Here is a 23363-nt window from a genome sequence, read left to right on the forward strand (position 1 = left end):
ATGTGCAGCACCTTGCACTTGGCCTTGTTGAACCTCATGAGGTTCACACTGGCCCACTTCTTGAGTTTGTCCAGGTCCCTCTGGATGCCATCCCTTCCCTCCAGCACGTCGACTGCACCACACAGCTTGGTGTTGTCTGTAAACTTGCTGAGGGTGCACTCGATCCTACTATGTCATTGATGAAGGTATTAAAGAGAACCGGTCCCAATAGGGACCCCTGAGGTTAACCCCGGAAGTTAACATGAGTTTTCAAATTGACTTCAGCAATTTTGGGGTCAAAGCTTAGGTGCACTGGGGATTACATGTGACAACATTTATTGTTCTCCGACACGATCAGATACATCTGGGACTACAGCAAACTGTCAAATCTTACTGTAAAGGTGTATAATATTCAGTAATTTACATTAGAGTGATTATCAGCTGGAAACTTAAGATGCTTTTGCTGATTGTTTATCTAATTTGTCAGGACTTACTAGATAATTCTTCCTTCCAGGCAGGTGTTTATTAGAATGTAAAAGGTTTTTTTATAGTAATAACAGTGACATTTTGGCATGATACATGTAAAATGAGCTAAAGTATATCTTAGCTTTGGAAGTCTTTCTAAGCAACAAACTAATCTTCCTCAAGGTAAACACTCTGACAAAATTATCAAAAAAAACAACCCTTCGTATCATAATTCCTGACACGTCAGACTAAAGAAAACTGTATTAAGGCCATATAATTAATTATTTTTAAAAGCAGGGGGTTTTTTTGCCTTGAAGGAGACTATTTCAAGTGTCGGTTTAATTTTGAAGGAAATGAAAACCACTATGGAATAACCATTGTTTAAAACCTGTGCAGCTAAGTTGCCTACCATTTTTCCAAAAAGAGAGGAAAGGATTAATACTTCGCAACTATCTTAAAATAACAAATTTTGTTCTGAAGTGATTTTCTAGGCAAACTGAAATTCCAAATGTAATATAATCAGAAGACTGCATTAGGAAAATGTAGTCAGGCTATTAAATAGAATTACTTTATGATAATAACTCTACAGCAGCACATAAGAAAACAGCATAATTTCTATCATTGCTTTGGCATGTTAAGGCAAATGAATTAATATGATAAGCCAGAGAAAAAAAAATCCCTTCTGATCTATGAGTAAACAACACAATCACTTGTTTACGGAGAATATAACTATATTTTATGAAAAGTATTGCCTTCATGTAATTACAACATACATTACAAAGCAACGGTGTAACTAAGAATTAAAAGAAACAAACATTTCACAGGATATGATATGTAAAGAAAAATTTTGAGGATTTACAGCTGCTTACTAAGCAAACTGTGTAGATCTTCAGGACACAATTTTGGTATCATTCTAGACTGCAGACCACCCAGGTACACAAGTACATAACTTCCACTGTTTTCAATTAAATTTAAAATTTTAATAGTAAAAAAAATGTTTTTAAAAGGTATACCATGCAAACATTTATTTGTCATATAATTCAGTTTTAATGCATAGAAACACACTGTATCAGCCTGAAATTTGTCTGATCTGCATAGTTAGAGATTATAAATTAGCTTTTGGTTTACTGAATTCTATTACTTTATCAGAATAAAGTTTAGCAATCTCTTGCTTATTAAATCCATATTCTAGAAGTATCTCTTCTGTGTGTTCTCCTATAAAAGGATCTCTTTTAAATGATGAAACAGAAGGGGTCCTTGATAGAAGAGGAGCAGGTCTAGGACTTATCTCTTCCTGATCATTTTTGATGAAAGAACGTCTTTCTTTGTTATGCTGATGTGAGGCAACATCATCAAAGGATAAAACCGGGGTCACACAGGCATCAGTACCATCAAATATGCTGCACCACTCAGCTTGTGTCTTCTGTGCAAATATGGATGCAAACTTTTTCTTCATTTTGGGCCAGTCAGAGAAACTCAACTGACTGGGAAGTTTATCTGGATCCAGCCCAAGACCTGAAAGGAGAAAAGCAAAGTTTAACTGTAGTATAGCTTAAATAAATTAAAGTGCTGCCCACAACTAAGTATGTTACTCAAGAAGCTAATATTTTGCAGGCAGTCCAACAAAGCAGAGCATACTAACTAAAAGTCGCTTCAAACTTTATTATGGTATCTGTGATTGAGGGGGAGAGAGCAGCAGAATAAAATGTTCCATTACTTGCAATTAGACTAAACCGCATCAGCTACAGCCTTTTAACTAAGTACATATAATAAACACTCATTTGTATAAACACTTCATAAGAGCAGTAGCTGCCTAGAGATAACATTTTGTTCTGAGAACATTTTCTATAATAGGTATTGTATTCTTTACGTGGCAGGAGCAACACAGAAGTCTGCTGAATGGTTCTTGGACTACAGCAGCACTATACCTATCTCACAGAAGCCAGTACATCTGCCAGAGCTGGACATTCAGCAGCCTACAGCGTGTCCAACACAATCGGCTTATTTCTACGCCAGAGATGAGAAGATGGTGTGGATGGATATACCCAGGCTCAATGTGCATGAGGGTAGCTCATCTGCAGGTGCCTGCAGGCTAACTCACCTGCTTCTCGACTCCCTCAGTCCAAATGGACTCCAGCAGTCTTTGCTGCTCTCCCCTCTTCAGCACACTGAAACCCATAGCCCTTACACGCACTAACTGCTTAAGAACTCTGCTTCCCAGAAGATCAGTCGCGTGGACCACCTAGATATGCAATACGAACATCCCTTCTGAGACACAGGAGCAGAAGATGGACACACAGGCTTTGTACTGAAAATTTCCTGAACTAGGCAAGTTCTAGGTCCTTCTCTTAACTAAGCACCACCTTCGCTCTCATTGGGGAGTTTACATCTCCCCTGTGCAGCCAGTTTCCCATCTCTGTTTCTGTTCTCATGGATTCTGCTCTCTGCACTCTCTACCCTTCGATTCTCCTACTTCAAGGAGATCCAAGAATTGTTACTACTTCTTGTAGACTTTATCTCAAAAAGGAGGTAAGAAACAAGAGAAAAGGCAATTAAACCCCACTTTCAAAATGGAGATAGTACAAACAGAGGTACAGAGTCTACGATATCAAATAAAAATCAGAAGTGGTATATTGAAGGCTGTCCAAGCAGTGGCATCTTGAAATTCAGGAGCATGAACATAGCAGGAAAAACTCAGAAAAAGCAGGGATAAGAAAGAAGTTAATTTGAGAAATCAGAAAGGCTAGAGTACAACTATCATCATAGTGCTTCACAAACAACAAAAAAGGGAGCTGCTTAGAAAACAGCAGCTCTGTGTAAAAGATAGAGAAGATGTGGAGTTCTGCAAACATTTAATTTTGAGCGTTCTTTCTTATATCTTTGGATATCTGGTATCAGATTGATGATTTGACTTGCAACTGTTACCAGGCTTGGCTACTAGATGCCTGTTTGCAGGTAGAATTTCCAGGGAGCTCCTCTAATCTTTAGGCATAATAAAACTTCAGGCAGAAAAAACTTTTCATATCTTCTATTTCTACAGGTTCCTTATCACTGAGAGGGGTAGACATATAGCTACTGAAACATACAAGGGAGAAGAAAGGAAGATAATATCCATTCTTCTGCTCTTTAATTTCTTTCTTTCTGCTCATAATCTCTACTACATGCACTTCTTGGGGTGATAGGCTCCCCCAAATTATGATAATGTGTAAGAATTTCAATGCTGATCACAAGAATCTTAAATAGTAGCTTTGAAAATGAATACATGCTCTGAAATCTTACTTGGTACTGCAAAGGAAAACACAGAGACTGCCAGTCTCCAGACTCAGAAATACAGCCTTGCGGTTGTTCATGTTTAGAAGAAAACCAACACAGTAAAAGATAGAATAAGTATTTTCACATCTTATTAGAGATTCCTACGGTTATCAAGATAAGTATTACTACAAGGTAAACATCAGTCCCTACCAAGTTACCAAGTCACATGCACCTTAAATCACTAAACTTACACTCTAGTGTTCATAACCATTCATATCATCCTAAAAAAAGATCTGCTGAAGATTACTCATACTGGTTGAGCATTCATAATTAAATATAAGATAACAATGCTTTCAAAATTAATTTGATTATTCATCTTCAAATTACAATACTAAAGATGAACAATGCTATAAAGTTTACTTAAGAACTAGGAGGTGAGGCAAATTTACCTTCCACAATAAGTAAATCTAAGTAACAACACACTGTCTGAGATTCTGTCTCAACGCATGAAATCTTGTCAATTGGAAACATTGCTTCATAAGTATTTATTTGCTTATTAATTATGGTTTGGGTTCTAGCAGCCAGTCCAACATGAACAGAGCTCTACCATTATCCCATTACACAATTATATTTGAAGATCATGCCAGATGGAAAATTGGCTGAACCTAACCATATATGCTCTAGCAAAACAGAACAATATGCAGAACCTGGAATTTAATATTACATGCTCACTTTCCGTTGACCACTGAAGACTTCAAATTTAAACAGCATGAACCAACAGCGTTTAAGCACTACAGCTTCTCATTTTCCAGCTTGTGCTAACCATTTGTGGTGCAGACAAACTGAATCACAGCAGGAGCAACTGAGTCAACAAGGAAACAATTACACAGACAGAATTGTCTGGGATACCACAGGATGACAGATTTCACCCAACACAATCAAAAGCAAAGTATCTTTTACACAGAATATCTGGTAAAGCAATCACAACTTGTCTCCAAAGTTTTTTGTTTAAATTTTCATCTGGGGATTTTTGTTTAGAAAAGCCCAGTAACCTACCCTAGAACAGCTTTCAAATAATGATTTTTGAAAAATGAAAAAATAAGTCTCCTTATAATGCTATAGCTTTAAGTCTTCTTTAAATGCTATAGGTTCACTGACATATATCTGCACTTAATTTATTAATGCAACAAACTGAAATCTCTATTTCTATAGTACTTGGACAAACTGCAGTAAAATTAGGCACTTATTTTAAGAGAGAGAAAACAGTAAAATTCATTAGAAAATCAGCAAAGTTGTTTTGGTATGTTGGAAATAAACAGTTTCTTACAGTGTTTCAGCCATACTATTTTAAAAGATCATTTAGGATACCTAGCAGAGCTTCGCTCTGGATTTTCTTGGTTCAACTTGCTCATTTTCTTTTCAAAATTGTATGCTCATAGCGCAGTAATTTTGAAATTATGTTGCCACAACATGACTGCATAGAACCATCTAGTATGGGAATCCTCAATTTTGGCCCAAACCACAGCCATAAGGTGTATGTCATTGCTCTCTCTCTCTGAATATAATTCATTATTGCTCTCTCTCTCTAAATATAAGTCATTCCCACTCTGAGAGGGAATTGAACTTTAGAATATTCCAAGGTAGTAGTGAATTTTCATTAAAGTAACTATGTAAAGTTTTTTCTCTGCTCAAAGTTGCTGAACCTAATTCATTTTTTAGAAAGTGACAGTTCAGCAAAAGGTCGATCAGGCCCAGGGTCGATCAGGCCCAGAGTACTACCAGAGCATCGCTGCAAATGTATCCATATCTGTACCCAAGTTTATGTATTTAATTACCACAACTGCGAACATTTTGGTGCAACAAGAACCTGGCCCTCTACAATACCATGATAAATTAATTAAAATAAAACTTAACATTATGTGTAACTGAGGGTGTCTAAAATGCAACAAGGAAACTGTCACCTTATGTAACCGAGTTCACACCACATAACACTGAACCAAACCTTTGCTTCTCACCTGATAGACAAAATTTACTGTGTTCTGCAGGCCCACTGTAGCCTGGCTACAGCAACACTAAGCACATATTGCTAAAAATCAAGAGAAACCTGCAGAAGCAATTTAGAGGTCAGCTGGAAGACATTCTGTCTCTTTTTATCAAAACACTGAGACCTAACCTTAGTAGCACATGTTTCTTAGATCAGATTTTTCGTAAGATGCAAAGGTATTTTAGTTACTTATTGGCTGACTTTCGTAGTAATAAAATTAATATAAGCAAAAGGATTACAGCATGTTTGTTAACAGCAAGTAGTCTGCAGTGAGCCCAGAATACAAATCCTAATATTACAGCTGCTACAGCAATTATGTACCGTATCTATTTTATATAGCTTCAGTTTCTCATATAACCTTTTTTTTTTTAAATTCATAAATCTGTGGTAAGCAGAAATTTAATTTTCCCTGCCAAGCACGATCTACAAAGCCAACAATCTTCTCAAACTAAGATGCTGTATTTTCTTAAACTTACTTAGTTTCCCTCTGCAGACCCCTTAAGAACTTTCCTCGCCATGTCATTAACTGCACTCGGGCCCAGCAGTGGGTTCCTAATTCTGGAGGGAAACACTGAAGTGAACCAAAACCAAAAGGAAATTAGTTTCACTTCTGCTAACCAGAACTCTGTGAGCAGTGACAAATGGTTCAGAAATCATGTTCGGTCCTCAATTCCACCATCTTTAAATCTCCAACTCTTACATCTGCAACACCCATATCCTTGTGTTCTCATTATATAGGAGAGGCAAAAATAACCTACTCTCAGAATATGGACAGAGAGACATAAAGTGGCTTTTGAATATATTTTATCTGGAACAGTACCAAATTGTTCATCAGTAGAACTGACCAGAATTATGGGAAAAAAGTATGAAATACTTTTTTAGTATATACAGAAATATATGAATACGTACAATATGGAAATTGCAACTGGAACATACTATTTTAACACTACTTCAAAGTAGGGAATTAATGCCTTGAACAGACAATTCAGCCTAAGTCAAAGCTCCTCGGGTTAAGGAAAGAGCAAGACAATTCTCACAAGCAGCTTTTTCTTCTCCATAACATTCAAAGGCTTAAATTCTGAACTGAATTTCTGCAATAGATATCCCAGAAAGAAAAAAATCCCTAAGCCACAAGAAGGATCTGCTGTTCTAATTTAGTATGCTGTTGCTTCAGAAAGCTTGCACCCATAACTACTGAAGGTGATAAATATTTACTCTGTGAAAATCTGAACAATTCATAATACATACCTAAAATACAATGAAGAAAGACCACTTATTTTAAAAGCAATATTGTGAAAAAATTTTGAGTTTGGCCTGATACTTTAAACAACATACTTTTACAAAATAAACAAAGAAAAATTATTGACTGTGAACAAGCAAAGAGTGTGATACAACTAAAGACAAAAAGCAAAATTTCTTTAGAAGACCATAGTCTCTATGTTGGATTTTTTAAACACAACAGAAACAGACTGAAACACAGGCACAGCTGTGATTGCACTTGTCTGCTTACAAACAGATACACCAATTCTTTATTGCTGGGACAACTATTTTTGAAACTTCAGCTGTTAAAATCAAGCCATTTCTGTGTATTATAAGCATAAGGAATACTTTCAAACATGAAAATAAAGTTGTCCAATGTGGGTGCCCCAGTGCAGGCAGATGAATTCATAGTTGCTGCTCCAACTTTAAGCCCTACATTTCTGAGAAACAACTAAGAGGAAAACAGAATTTTAGCATTTTCCTCAGTAAAGAGTTATCTAAATAAGACAGAGACTGGCCACTGAGCATGTTATATTGCCTGACCACTGGATTCATCCATCACAGGCTTCTGTCTAGATAAGCTGTCTGGCTGGTTGAGAGAGAAAAGCCTGAGTCTTGCCCTGTAGCAAAGATCAACAGAAGAAGGTTGGAGTGTCCAGCAAAGGTTCCCTGAGAAGAAGGGTGACAAACAAGACCAGACTCCATTATAGAATTTGTTTTGGTTTTGAACAAATATAGATTCCAGCCCACTCCTGTATGTTAAAAGTAAGTGCTATCCAACTTACTCTCTAGAGAAGAATAAAATAGTGCAGTCACAAATACTGCAGGCCAGTGTTTGATCACTTTAAGCCAAACATATGGGTATTTGAGTAAGCAGCTTTATTCTTTTCTTTCTTCCTTTGTATTCAATACAGGCATTCTCCCTGAAGACATACACTGGAATTCCAAATTCCCTAACTTTCAGAGCAAGGGCTTACATTTTACTTTGATACACTTTCATATTTCTTTTTGTTCCCCAACTCCATTTCTGGCAAGCAAAAAAATCTCGAGGGACTGGATGAGAATAACATTTCAAATAACTGCAAAGTGTTGAATAATCAACTATACTTTCTTTTTCAAGATCAAGTAGCTTAGAACTGGAGTTTGCAAACAAGTTATTCTCAGGACAATAAGGGACAAAGTACCAGCTTCTTCAGCCAAGAACATGGCTCTTCCAAACTTGACATCTGATCTGGGGGCAGTACATAAAGCTGGACAAGTCCCTGAGTCACTCCAGGAGCCTGCCCTATGTGTTTCATGTATCAGCATGTACCCATTTGGATATTCTAGCAATTGCACAGCCCTTTTTAAGCTACCCAGAGAAGCAGCCATTTACAGCCACAGACGTGTAAGAACTTTATTTGGGAGCATCACAGGTTGCAAGAAAACAAAGCCAAAGTGTACAGAACAAGATCTCTCTTTGGGATCCTGCTCACCAAAAGCATACCCCACCTTACAACCCCATACCTTCACTTCATCTTACCATGCTCCTGAACTTCAAAAACTCCTGAAAGTGCAGGCCCTGGCACTGACTACTTAGTGCAATGCAGTTGATTGGGGTTGAGCTGCGAGAGGAAATGCCTGTGAGAGGAACTGCCACAGTTTAACACCAGCCAGCAACTAAGCACCACACAGCTGCTTACTCGCTCTCCTTCCCCTGGGTGGGATGGGCGGAGAACTGGAAGGGTAAAAGTGAGAAAGAAACTTGTGTCTTGAGATAGAAACATTTTAATAATTACAAACTAATAATAATAATAATAATAATAAAAATTGTAAGGAGAAGAGGGGAAAAAAATAATAACAGAGGGAGGAAAATAAAATCCAAGACAGACAAGTGATGCAAATGAAAACAATTGCTCACCATCAACTGACCAAACAGTCCCTGAGCAGTGGCGCCCACAGAATCACACAGAATCGATCAGGTTGGAAGAGACCTGTGGGATCATTGAGTCCAACTATGGCCCTGACACCACCCTGTCAACTAGACCATGGCACTAAGTGCCATGTCCAGTCTTTTTTCAAACACATCCAGAGATGGTGACTTCACCACATCCCTGGGCAGCCCATTCCGATGTTGGCCCCTGCCAACCATCCCCCCATCCCCCCAGTTCTATTGCCGAGAATGACGTCCTTTGGTATGGAAGATCCCTTTGGTCAGCTGGGGTCAGCTGTCTCAGCTGTGTCGCCTCCCAGCTTCTTGTGCACCTCCAACCTACTCGCTGGCAGGGCAGTGTGAGGAGCAGAAAAGGCCTTGATGCTATGTACGCACTGCTCATCAGTAACTAAAACATCCGTGTGTTATCAACACTATTTCCAGTACAAATCCAAAACACAACCTCATACAAGCTACTATGAAGAAATGTAACTCTATCCGAGCCAAAAGCAGTTCAGGTATCCATGCTACAATTCTAGGAACAATCAGCAGGGACAGACCAAGCAAGAGTAAGGAGATACTCCACTGCCACCCTCACTCACCAAAGATTTATCACATGTAAGTCATGCACATCTAAAACTGGTTCACATCACACTGGGTACATCTACTTTAGGTATATCCTTTGTTGGTATTCCTTCTACTCATTAAGCAAAACTAAAATTGCATTGAGAACTTTTTATATCCTTCATGTTCAGAATAATGCAAAGAGAATAAATACCAAATTCTTTTGTGAATTTTTTATATTTTCATAAATTCTGTACGGAAAGCATAGAAATCTACCAAAGGAGCACAACAGAAGAAAGTATTTCTAAATTAAATAACCAGTAAGAAGCTAAGAGCACATCTGATCCAAAGCCTGAAGCACAGAAACAGTTCAAAGGTAAAAAGGCACCTGCAAATTTCTGTTTTAACTTCACACAATTATTCTGCATGACCCATTCTAATTTCTCAAACAGATAAATCATATTTTCTAGTCATATTTAAAGAGTTTTCAGTCAAATATAAAAATTATATCCATAGCTGGACACTAAAAGCACTCTGAAATTGTGTGGTGGAAATAAATTTATAAAGCTGACTTTGCTTCTAGAAAAATTCCGTTCTATCAAGAAGTATTACGAACTACTTCCAACGAAGATTTAAATAGTTTATATTTTAAAAAAATTATAGCACAAATTACTGAAATTTCTTGAAATGTTATTTGCAATATCAAAGAATTAGGTTTCCTTTTTCAAGTATATTCACAATCCCTTGAAAAAACTGTTTTCCAAAATTAGTTGTTTAGTGGTCCAGCCACGTCACAGACTACTATTACCATAACTCCAGAAGAAAACTTGTCATTTAAGTGCAGTTTCTGAGGGTAAGGTGAAGAAGGGATGAAAAAGAAAGAAATCAATTGCTAGAAGAAGAAAGTCAACTAAACTACCCAAGTAGTTTCAAGAAGTGTTTGGCTTTTACAAAGAAATCAACATAACCAATGTAATAATCAAAATCAAGTATCAAAGAATTCATTCAACCACGCTTTTCTGATGTGAAACAACTGCTCCGAGTTACTTACCCTTTATTAACTGACTATAGAACTGAGGCTCAATGGCACCAACGGCCATGAATTTTCCATCGGAGGTCTTGTAGGTTTCATAAAAAGGTGCACCACTATCTAGCAGGTTCTCACCTCGAGGTCTGTTCCAAAGTCCCAAATTTTGCGATTTCCACAGGAAAGAACTTAGATATGCTACTCCTTCTACCTTGAAGATTTACGGGAAAAAGTAACAGCTTCAGTAAATTAGTTAGCATGTTACCTTAATTCTATGTAAAACAAAACAGCGAAAAACTATTACCAGTTCTGTCCTTTGTTAAGATTTTTAATAACAAAATCTCTGGTAAGCATTTTAATTTCTTAAAATTTTCAATTACTGTTTATATTGCATATGTGAAATGATCTAGAATTAGAGAATAAGAAGGAGCATAAATGTAACAATGCAACTTCAGATGGATAACACACTTTCAACACACACAGTCTCCTAGTTTAGCAAGTTTGTAATAATAAGAAATTCACACCGAGAATGTAAGTAGTTTTAGGTCATGGGACAGGCTTCTTGGCTCTACAGAACATTAAGTATCTGACAGCATCAAGCCTTCTAATTGTCTGGAAATCAAGATATCTATACCAGTCCTGTAAGTATCAAATTTTTATCTCAACATTAACTTCTTTGAATTTACTGATTATAATAGGACTGGTATTTTCAGAAGAAAACTGGAAAGAAATCAAAGGTTAAAGCTCTCTTACACCATTGGAACTGGGGAGCTCATCACTAAGTTAAAACAAAAATTGTTCTCCCACTCTCATCACTGGCAGGTACATAGACATAGCAAGGTAATCTCTAAATAGACAAGTGTCTGATGAATACAGCACTAGAAAACATGATTAATCCTGTTCCAACTTGCTCCTGAAATTTTTGGCTATGTGGAGTACAAACAAACGAAAATTCAGTTTGTTCAGCCTTTCAATAATCATCAACGTTGTACCAGTCTTTCCAAACAAAATCACATCCTACAGTTTTGCTCACCAGCAGGATCCCTTTTCTTCCAACTGCATTAGAAACACTAATGACAAGTTCTTCTAAGAGAACTAAGAGACTGTGTTCTAGAGAGAAGAAACTAAGAGAGAAGAAACTAAGAGAAGATGAGGCAGTAACAGTATATGGCCAGACACATCCCAGTGGAACAGAGGAAAACCTGAGCTGTATTGTTTTGAGTATCATTTTGATTCATGCATTTCCAGCTGTGTAAAATTAACCTGTCTATAGAGAAAAGAACAGAGATTGTACCAAAATAAAAAGCTACTGAATTTTCATGTAGAAAATCTACTAGTTTCTGCCTTTCTAAGCAAGAATTTAAAACATGCAAATCTTTGAAGTATGCAGTCATGAAGGCTTCTTCATTTAATGTGTATTACTTGGCCTCTTTCTCAAGTACCTGCCACAACGACAGGAACACTTCTGCCCTACTTGTCGTATGTTAAAGGCAATTAAAGTACTTTCACACGAGAAAATACTGTATACCTTCATCTACATGTTTGCAAAATGACTGCAAGGGTATCAAAATAATGTTTGCTTTACTAATGATCTGATCTTGCACTGCCCATATTAACAAAAAAATACACAAAAAACATAGGAAGTAAGGATAATAATAGATGGGGATAAGATCAGAATAAGCTCTAACTGCAAATGAGATTTTGGTACTGGCGGAACTACTTACAATACTTACTACGTACAGTACTACATATGCTGGAAACATTTAAAATAAAATAGCACATCTGTTTTGGACTGGTATAGGGACTTTAGAAATATCCCTGGCTGGGCATCTGGACAGCTAGCTTCTCCCTGAGGCCCACTGCAATTCAGACACAAGTAAAAAGGTGTCTAACATCTGCACCAAACCTCCAAAGGCATGCTCAAATAACACCACACACATGCTAATGTGGTCGCTTTCTTTTAAAACATGAAAAGCACAACAAAGGGAGACTTCACTTAAGCCTAATTGCAGAATGATTACAGTAACAGTTATGTGTTTCACTCAACAGCTCCCTCATGCTAAAAGCATCAGCAGTCTCTGAAGCAGGGACAAGAATCCAGAGGCACCACCCCGCTGGGTGACCTGTCTGCTCCACAAGTCTTCCGTTCCTTCTCCAGAGTGAAACAGTTCAAACAAAAATGAGAATGAATCCCCACCAACCTAATCTTTATCCTCGTGACTGATGAAGGCCTCTAGGATGTGGGAATTTTGGTTTTGAATACCTCCAGGCTGAGGAAAACCTGGAACCTCTGTCTTCTGTTGGACAGCTATATGCTCATGCCATGAGACTATTATGCAATTGATCATTACCACCATCCTCTCCTGTGGCTGTCTTTTCACAAAGAGTGAGTCACGCTTGGTCAGATGCCTACCATCAGCAGAAGGCTCTGTGTCTGAATTTGGAGTGAACTTAAAGTGACTCACATGCCTCTATTGCAGTGTGCTGCAAGACTGCAGATGTAGAATTGTGCCTACCGTATCACATCGCAGTGTCCACTCCACATCCTACTCAGCACATGGGAACTATCAGGCTCACTATAAGATACCTATGATCCCTACAGAGTCAATGAGAAAAGACAGCAACTAACATGAATCAATTCAAACCAGGCATTTAATTCTTCTGAGGTAGGCAGCTGAAACGCAGGACCCAGTGTCTACTTTTTAAGCAGAGCAACAATATCACTGGATGCTGTGAAGAGGTGATGCAAATCTAGTCCTTGGCCTGATCCTCACTACCCTTTTTTTGTTTCAGTTTAGTTTCACTAACCAGAAGAGTTCTTCATGTGTATATTACTGATCATAAGAATGCTCCCAAGCCATTTTTCAGCTTTCAGCATACTAACTAGAAACAAAAGATAAGTAACAAATTCTTCTACCACGAAAATTTGGATGTCAATCTAGAATCACTAACCTCAAAGACAAGAAATAATTATTTTTTTTTAGATCACTTCAGAAAAATAGACATTGCAATAAAAAGAAAAAAAAAACAAGGGATCAGGAAAACAATCAATAAAGTACGATGAAAACTTAATAAAAGTAATCCTGAGGACACAAAGCTGCCAAAAAAGAAATTAATTTTCCCTCTTCTACTGTAGAAAATTCCACCATGTGTCAGAGTCATTACCATACTCAGACTACCTAAACTGTACAGCAACTTAAGTAATGGGCCTATTAAATAAAAAAGAATGTTAAAATGAAATGACAGCTGCAATGCTACGGTATTGTGATTTTAAAAATATCTACTTCCATGAAACAAACTTAGATATAAAAACAGGCTCATCAGCCCAGTCTATTTAACTGTCTTTGCTGTTGATGATGCTTGTATGTATGTCATCTGTCTCACTGGAAGTCTGTTCGAGTGAAAGAAACATAACAAAATGCCAGGTAAAGTACATCCAGTGATACCGGACAATATTCCATCCATTTCACAGGACACCAGGAACATCAGTAGGGAACTGTAAATTCCACAACTATGAGACAAGAAAAAATTGAAAGAGAGAAGTTTTTGAGTGCCTAAAAAAACCCCACAAAAAACCACTATACATTCCATTCCCAGTGAGCCAGAGATCTCATTAGGACATTAGCAGACTTAAAAATTGATTCTTCTTGTTAACAAATTCTTTTAATGACTTAAAGTACCAATAGTGAAAATAAGGTAATACTCCAAACTACAAGTAATATCTTTTTAAATATTTGAAGACTTGCAACAATTCTCCACAGTTTTTGCTTCACAAATACATAAACGCCTTCAATTTTCCTTTGTAGGTCGTTTTTAGACTCATGATCATTTTTGTTGTGTTTCTCAGACTTCCTAAAAGTCTGAGAAACTGACCTGAAAAAAGGTCATTTTTTTTTTGCAAAGGTGATGGCCAGCATCAGAAACAGTATTTTCCTGAGGCCTTTTAAATGTTAAATAGATAAGAATTACTTCAGAATCTTTACTGGCTCTATTTCCTGTTTATACATCCTAATACAGTGTGTGTGTGTTTTACAACAGCATGATATTGTTGACTCATGTTCAGCTTGTGACTACTACAAACCCCCAGGATTGTACTTTAGCCAATTGTTCTCATTCTGCATTTGTGCAGCTAATTGTTTCTGCCTAAGAGAACTACAGAGCAGTGGTCTCCATGAATTTCAGCCAATTTTTTTCAGGTCAGTTCTCCAATCTCAAAAGGTCATTTTCAATTCTAATCCAAGCGTCCAACATACTTGTAGTTCTTCCCACATACATATCATCTGTAAATTTACTAAACGCAATCATTCATCCAGCATTCAGCTTATTGGAGAAAACAATTAAAAAAAAAAACAAAACAACAGACATCTGTAGAACTCCAGTTGGTAAGTTTTTCATCTTGACAATCAACTACTAATAACTATTGTTGGGGTAAAAACATTAGAGCAGTTTTGCATTGATCCCATAGAATTTTCATTTAGACCATAATGCCACGGTCTGCTTCTGAGAATGTCATGTGAATTTGTCAAAAACTTACTCAAGTCAAGATAGCTAACATCTCTTGCTATTCTCCTACCTTCAAGACCTCTTCAACAAAGGGATTCTTTCAATTAATATAATTTATTTCGATTTATATTTAAGTCCAAATCATAGCCTTCACTGTATCACAATATCCTGAAGGGAGGTCAAATTTTAATTGCAATGCTCTTTAAAAAGAAAAACAAAAAAACCAGAGAGACCGAGAGAGAAAAATCACTTGCAGATAATATAGGTTTCAGGGATAAACGTAAATACATATTTTTCCTCTGTGTCTAAGTGGGTGGCCTTGAAGTGAAAAAATCCATAGTATTCACTATTAAGCTAATTTAGCCTCTCATGTATTTTATGGCACATTAATGCAAAGTGTTTGAAATTGGCTTCTTGGCAATAACACATGGCAATGTAATTACTCAAGGGAACAGTGCTTCTAATAAGACATAACCTGTCACAAAGTCATAAGCAGATGTATCTTGGATAAACCTAATGTAATTCTTTACTTTATTAGGATCATCATTTTTGCTGTTACGCATAATGTTAATTGTTTATTATACACCCTATTTCCATACACCAAACTTACTCATCAAACATACACAGCTAATATTTTGTAAAGAAGGCAGCCTGGTAAAAGGAAAGATAGGGAACGGCACCGGGGGAAAGCCACAGTATGTGTCCCATGTCATAAGGATGTTATGCCAACAGTGATACGTGAAAACTGCTTGCAGGTGAAGGAATAACCATTTTATGAGCTTACTTACTTCCCCTTTCCCAAGTTCTCAATTTTAAACCTTACGAATAGCTCAAATTTCCTCCCTTTTACAGACTTCAGAGTAGGAAAAAACACAAACGAGTAAGCCTAAGAAACCCCACCTTCCTTGAGACCAAACTTACCATACTTGCATCAATGACCTGCCCTTTGCCAGATTTGGTACGTTCATAAAGGGCTACAACAATGCCCAGTGCGCACATGACACCTCCACCAGCAAAATCAGCCAGAAGATTTATGGGTGCACAAGGATTTTCATCTTTTCTACCCAGCTTTGACAGCACACCTGATTGTAAAACAAAGTAAATATAAATATAAAATTAATTATAAACATTTATTTCTAAATTTCTACAACAAAAGTTTCAAACTTTTCAATCTATGCAAGTAAACAAGGGATAAAGCAAACTTCTATCAAGTTTTCTGTCTCTACTTGTCTGTGTCTTAGCAAATAGTTACTCTTTAATTCACAAAAGAATAGAATATATGAAATCATGTTAGTAAAGATGAATTTAATTAAAGAGATTAATAAAAGTCTCACAGATAAACCATTGATAATTTGGCTATATAGGGACAAAATTTCATCCAAAAAAACTTGTGTGCAATAATTCTATATTAGTACTTTGTACATGAATAGAACCTCCCCCATAAGAATTCAATAGGCATTATGAACATGTCTCAAAGCAGCTTTGGTTCTTCTTTGAATCTTCTAAAGTAAAGGCAAATGTACAGTCTTCTGTGCACATAAGCCATGAATTAATAATCATAAAAAAGGATTTCACACTGACAACTGCACTTCAGTGCTATCCTCCCTCTTCAGCTACTTCTGGAAAAAAAAGGTTGTGTATAAGAGGAAAGGGTGAATAACACAGAAAGGTTACCTCTGATCACACACAAGATAGACACAGGGAACCTATGTTTATGCCAGAAATTATGCAGAAATGAAAGGGAATAGAGCAAAGGCTAAGCCAGTTTACTTCAGACAGAACTTTGAATCTGGTGGCACTTCTCTGCCATCCTGAACAACCTCTTTACTGTCACCTTACTCTTTGTAGTTCGCTCGTAGCGATCCCCCTTGGGCAAGCAAGAAAATCTGCAGCATGATCACGTCTCCCCTATGCCTGTAGCCTAAGGTCTGAGACTTGCAGCATTCATGGCCAAAATTCCCTGAGAACGCCATGATTCTGGTGCACTCCTCAGTTAGCTAATGATCTAATGCACTTCCTAAGGGCAAGCAACTGAGTGGACAGTTTAATGAAGTTTCCAAAGTCTGTCGTGCAAGCATAAAGCCCTGTCGCTGACTAAAACCTCACTTCTAACAGTCTAAAGGTTGTCACAGGCAACAGCAGATTAACATATTAGCTTAGAGCTGGAGCTTCTAATGCAAGCTATTTTTTAGTTAAAGAAAACCAAAATCAGGAAAATACTCAGGATATGAGATCTAATTTTTGAGGAATTACATCTCCCAAACACCTTGTCCTATTTCCTTTAAATAGGCAGGAAAACCTGACCTGTGAAATTTCAAGCAAAATTACCTAATTTTAGGGAGACAGCACTAATATAAAAATACTACTGATTAAATCAGCCCCAGAGACAAAAACACTTCCTTTTGTAAACAGAATGTACTGCAATCTAAGGGAGCAATGGACTATACTGTTTCTGTACTGATTCTTTTCCTATGCTACTAACAAATAAAAATATCATAATACTTCAAAATCATCTGGACAGAGAATCATAGAATCATAGAATCCTTTTGGTTGGAACGGACCTTTAAGACCATCGAGTCCAACACTTAACACTGCCATGTCCACCACTAAACCACGTCCCTAAGCACCACATCTACTCGCCTTTTAAATCCCTCCAGGGATGGTGACTCCACCACTTCTCTGGGCAGCCTGTTCCAATGCTTGACAACCTTTTCAGTGAACAAATTTTTCCTGATATCCAATCTAAACCTCCCCTGGCATAACTTGAGGCTGTTTCCTCTTGTCCTGTCACTTGTTACCTGGGAGAAGAGACGGACTCCCATCCCACTACAACCTTCTTTCAGGTAGCTGTAGAGAGCAATAAGGTTTCCCCTCAGCCTCCTTTTCTCCAAACTAAACACCCCCAGTTCCCTCAGCCGGTCCTCATAAGACTTGTGCTCTAGACCCTTCACCAGTTTTGTTGCCCTTCTCTGGACTTGCTCCAGCACCTCGGTGTCCTTCTTGTAGTGAGGGGCCCAAAACTGCACACAGTATTTGAGGTGCAGCCTCACCAGTGCCGAGTACAGGGGAACCATCACTTCCCTGGTCCTGCTGGCCACACTGTTTCTGATACAAGCCAGGATGCTGTTGGCCTTCTTGGCCACCTGGGCACACTGCTGGCTCATAGTCATGACATTTTGACATGAAGTCAAAAGTGTTTCAAACAAGGCATCCTTTCTTTACTCTTTTTTATTCTCTGACAATCTTACATAACGAGAGAAGACTCAACCCATCCCTGAAGAAACTTAATTCCATGACACAATGACTTCCCATAGTAGGTGATACCGGATCACCACATTTGCACTGCCTCTGCTCAGGCTCTTCGCTGGGGCTAAAAGAAATGCTTTATCCAGTGGGAAGCCAAGAAGTTGTGAGCCACTTTCTCCCTCCTCCCTCCCTCCCTGCTTGGAGAAGCAGCACAGAGAGCAGCAGTGTGAACAGCAGTAGGTGGGGCCATGCATGAGGCACTCACCGCTACCACCAGTTGGGCAATTTTGTTATCATTTGTTACTGCATACCTGTAGAAACATGACATTTAAAAACAGCATACTGTCTACAACACTTTAAGGAAACATAGCATTGCCCCTTTATTTTAAACCTCCTTTCCTTTCTGTTGGTATCAATGGAGAGATACTTAGAGCAGAAAAGCACAAGAGCTCAGATGGCTTAGCCTGCCTAGTTTTCCTTTGCTCAAAAAAAGCTGCTCACCAAGACACAAAATAATCTGCAGCCCTTTCGGGATTATAAACACACAGATTTTTTAGGAGATAGGCCCTGAAGAAAGACAAAAATGCATAAAAACTTCAGTCCTCTCTTCAAAGAGAAAAGTTTTGTTCAGATAAAATAGCACAAAGGAAGGAAAATACTGTACAGCCTGAGAAGACACACTGATCCAGCCTAACAGCTCACTGCTACTGCCAAAATGAACAGCCCATCCAGCCCGTGCTTCCTCCTTTCTTGTGCTGACTTTTTATGTTTGTTGGATCCCTAGTGAACTGCTTCACCTCAATAACCTGGCAGAAAAACATCCTCATTTCTCCTGGCCAGTTTTTGACTTGTGAGGGAGCTTACAGAGGGGTTAAGCAAGCACCAGAGCTTAACTGGAGAGAAAAGAACAGGGAGAAGCACAGGGGAAGAGAAGAAAACCCTCCTTTCACAGACAGACATGCTTCAGATCTGCTCAGCCGTTTCACCCGACTGCACCTCAGGTAATTTGAGCTATCTGCAAATAATCTCTCAATAAATTCTCAGGTCTTGATTTAAGGGGGGAAAAAGCCTTATTTGACAGGAAATTTTACAGCCTACCTGATAAAGCCAAAAAATTGATGTCATGACCTGCAGACTTGGCGTATTTTCCTGTCTGGCCATATCCACTAAGTCTGGCATAGATGAGTCTGGGATTTTCCTTTAGAAGGACCTCTGGACCAAGCCCAAGTTTTTCCATGACACCTTAAAAAGACAAAGGCATGGAATGCTAATTCACATTTATTTTTAATAAGACTCAGAATACATATGGTTCAAAGTTACTCTATACAACAGAATTGAATTGCAATTTATGAAGTAATACATTCCAATTCAGTATCTGTATTACAATGTGAACAGCCAGAATGCTATAAATCACCAACATACTGCATACATTTTGAATACAAGGCAATTAAGTGGAAATTAAGCTTTAGGATCCCTTCTTTTTTTTTCCGCTTTTTTTTTCCTGTTTTATTTTCCCAAAAGATTGCCAGACAGCTTGCTGTAATCCATGCACTGTTGAATGAGAGAGAAAGCTACCAAAGGCTTGCTTTAAAAAAAAAAAAAAAAAGAGAAAGAGCAAACTCTTATGTTTTCCACATTAAAATGACCTGAAATTGGTTCCATCTTTCACTGGAGTACGCTTTCCTCACTGTAGAAGCCTCTCAGTACTCCACATGTTCCTGTACCTTTTAAGTCACTGATGCGAATAGACCTTGCCACTATTCTACAAATGATTTGCAACAACTGCACAAAAGAAAATGTGTTCTTTTGTAGAGAATAAGGAACTTTTAAAAATCAATGAAGTGTAGGTTTGGTCAGCATGGGTTTACAGTAATGAAGGCTAAAATTTTGACCTTGCATTTCTAAAATAATGGTTTTAAAAGAAGTAAATTCAAGTTGCAAATAAATGACAGATTTTTATTGGCTCAGTGCAGTTTGGTCAGACTATGCCCTATAATCTATACTGGCACTGCAGGGAGACACACTTTGGAGGGGACGTGATAACATAACTTCAATGCCTATTCTGCCCCAGAATCTATTACTGCAACTTGCTTCACAGACTAGTCCATAATAGTACTAAATCTTAAAATTCCTTAAGATCTATTTCTATTGTATTACTTCTGGGCAGTGGCAAGTGACTGATGCCAAGGAGAAAGCAGTGAAATTTGGTAAAGAGCAAGATTTTCAAAAGCACAAGTGGGAACTAGGTGCCAAATAACCCCTGGTGTCACAAAGTCAGTGTCGGAAGTTCAATGGTACATGCGCATTTAAAGAAACTCTCCTGCCACTTGGGCCCTCATCTTCTCATTGGTTCACACCAGCTTCGTGCTGGTGCACACATTTGCCTAGTTCAGTTACAGGCCCATAAAACCTAGTTAAAAAATTACCTGCATTTCCAGATTTAAAAAAAAAAAAAAAAAAAAAAAGCAAGTGCATATAAAACCAAAGAAAACAGAAATTTCCATGACAAGAAAAAGAAATACCCCACTAGAAAATAGGAAACTAGCTACAATGAAAAACAGAATTTAATGTCTTAATTTTTGTTTGCACAGCTTCTCAGGAACAAAACAAAAAATTCTTAAGGTAAAAAATATCACAATCATAAACTCGTTTTCAGAATTAAAAGCATTATCCGTGACACAGGATACGTAAGCCTGTTCAACTGATACAGCCTTCTATTTCTAAACTGACTGCAGTTTACTTCAGTTACCTCCTCACTGAAGCATGATCATAGAATCTAGAATGGTTTGGGTTGGAAGGGACCTTTAAAGGTCATCTAGTCCAACCCCGCCCGCAACAAGCAGGGACATCTTCAACTAGAACAGGTTGCTCAAAGCCCTGTCCAACCTGACCTTGAGGATACCCTTCGTAACAGAACAGCATCCTCAAGGAACAGCAGGGATACTAAAATAGCCATGCGTGAGCATCAGATGAGTGCCTGTGTATAGTTTATGAAGGAAGAGAGCATGTTAGATCTGTTGTCTTCAGAGGAATCACAAGCTCTGAGACTTAGACTGCTATCTACTACTCTACCCTGATGAGACCTCACCTGGAGTATTGTGTTCAGTTCTGGGCTCCCCAGTTCAAGAGGGACAGAGATCTACTGGAGAGAGTCCAACGGAGGGCTACGAGGATGATTAAGGGACTGGAACACCTGCTTTACAAGGAAAGGTTGAGAGACCTGGGGCTTTTTAGTCTGGAGAAGAGAAGACTGAGAGGGGATCTGATTAATGTGTATAAATATATGAGGGCTGGGTGTCAAGAGGAAAGGGGCAACCTCTTTCCACTTGTGCCCTGCGACAGGACAAGGGGCAATGGATGCCAGCTAGAGCACAGGAAGTTCAATCTCAACATGAGGAAGAACTTCTCTACTGTAAGGGTTACAGAGCACTGGAACAGGCTCCCCAGAGAGGTTGTGGAGTCTCCTTCCCTGGAGACTTTCAAGACCTGTCTGGATGCGTTCTTGTGTAACCTGCCCTAGATTGGTCCTGCTTTGGCAGGGGGTTGGACTCGATGATCTCCAGAGGTCCCTTCCAACCCCTAACATTCTATGATTCTATGATCTCCTACATCTTACCCACAGATTAACCTTACAAATGTGAGTTCAATTGTATCAGTAGGCCAGAAACTCGCTGCAGGCCTGATGCCCAAGCTCATGCATGGGTGCATGATGCCCAAGCTCATGCACTCTGGTGCTGTCCAGAACTATTTGTTCGGTGCCTCAGTCAGTGGGGCAAGGCCCTGGCTGAGCACCTTCCACAGCTTCTGCCCTGCGCTGTCGCAGGGCTGTGGCACTTCACAAATCCCCGTCCGTCCCACAGCATTCTTCCACCCAGTCACACGAAATAACCCCCAGAAGCTGCTCCCTTGCCGCTATGCATTTCAAGCGGTCACAGACTGACGGGAGTCCCCTCAGCACCGCGCCCCACGGCCCCTTACCAGCCACGCACCCGACCTCCCGCTTACACACACTGCCTCCGTGAGGCTGCCCCATGCCCGACCGCACGGCGCCCCCAGCCCGCCCCCGGTGCTCCCCCAGCCCGCCCCCGGTGCTCCCCACGGCCGCCCCCGGTGCTCCCCCAGCCCGCTCGGGCGCTCCCCCAGCCCGCCCCGGTGCTCCCCCTGCCACCCCCGGTGCTCCCCCTGCCGCCCCCGGTGCTCCCCCAGCCCGCTCCCGGTGCTCCCTACGCCGCCCCCGGTGCTCCCCCATCCCGCCCCCGATGCTCCCCACGGCCGTCCCCGGTGCTCCCCCATCCCGCCCCCGGTGCTCCCCACGGCCGTCCCCGGTGCTCCCCCAGCCCGCCCCGGCGCTCCCCACGGCCGCCCCCGGTGCTCCCCCAGCCCGCCCCCGGTGCTCCCCCCAGCCCGCCCCGGCGCTCCCCACGGCCGCCCCCGGTGCTCCCCCAGCCCGCCTCGGTGCTCCCCACGGCCGCCCCCCCCTCACCGTGGCGGAAGGGCTCGATGAGCACGTCCGCCGCGCTGCACAGCCGCTTCAGCGCCGCCGCGCCCGGGGGTCGCTTGATGTTAAGCGCCAAGGAGCGCTTGCCGCGGCCCTGCACGTCGGTGGACACGGCGGAGCGGGGCGTCCGGTCCACCCGCACCACGCGGGCCCCGAAGTCGGCGAGGATCATGCCGCAGAGCGGCGCCGGCGCCAGGCCGGCCAGCTCCAGCACCCGCACCCCGCTCAGCGCCATGGCGGTCGCCGCTTGCCGAGCGCCGAGACATCGATCGCTGCTGCCGCGGTCACGGCCGCCCGCGTTCCGGTGGCGGGCTCAGCGCCCCCCGCTCCCGGAGGTGTCCCGGGAGGAGCGGGCTGTGCCGCGCACGCCTGGCTCCTTTCACCTGGCTTTGCTTTGCGTGGCCCCTCGCCGGTGGAAACGGCCTGTGTTTCCTCCCGATCCCCCGCGGCTGTGTGTGCCGAGCAGCCACCTTCCCCGTGTCACACCGACGGTCGCCCCGTCTGCCCTCCGCAGTTGGGTTTTAGTCAGGAGACGGGCATTGGGCATTCCCTCGCTGCTGGGGCCGGGCAGAGTGTGAAAATCAACACCCGGTGTTTGGAAAACCCTCGTCGT

The 23363-nt window shown here is 40.3% G+C and overlaps 1 protein-coding gene across 1 annotated transcript; it reads right to left on the minus strand.

The window, feature by feature from the left end:
* Positions 1-331: 331 nt before the first annotated feature.
* AMACR (alpha-methylacyl-CoA racemase) lies at positions 332-22985 on the minus strand. Its single transcript, XM_068423276.1, has 5 exons — positions 22736-22985; positions 19351-19494; positions 15928-16088; positions 10528-10714; positions 332-1959 (listed from the first exon to the last, which is right to left on the minus strand). Exons 1-5 carry the CDS (start codon positions 22983-22985, stop codon positions 1550-1552), a joined length of 1152 nt encoding a protein of 383 aa, XP_068279377.1. The 3' UTR covers positions 332-1549.
* Between the last annotated feature and the right edge of the window lie 378 nt (positions 22986-23363).

This window comes from Nyctibius grandis, chromosome Z (assembly GCF_013368605.1).
Source record: "Nyctibius grandis isolate bNycGra1 chromosome Z, bNycGra1.pri, whole genome shotgun sequence".
In the NCBI taxonomy this organism is placed as follows: domain Eukaryota; kingdom Metazoa; phylum Chordata; class Aves; order Nyctibiiformes; family Nyctibiidae; genus Nyctibius; species Nyctibius grandis.

What these genes read in the sequence shown, in the direction of transcription:
- AMACR (XM_068423276.1), bottom strand. Translation starts at nt 22,985, where the DNA reads ATGGCGCTGAGCGGGGTGCGGGTGCTGGAGCTGGCCGGCCTGGCGCCG. An exon ending in CATCGAGCCCTTCCGCCACG is followed by an intron (nt 19,495 to 22,735) that starts GTGAGGGGGGGG and finishes TGTCTTTTTAAG; the next exon opens with GTGTCATGGAAAAACTTGGG. An exon ending in CTATAGTCAGTTAATAAAGG is followed by an intron (nt 1,960 to 10,527) that starts GTAAGTAACTCG and finishes TTCTCCTTTCAG; the next exon opens with GTCTTGGGCTGGATCCAGAT.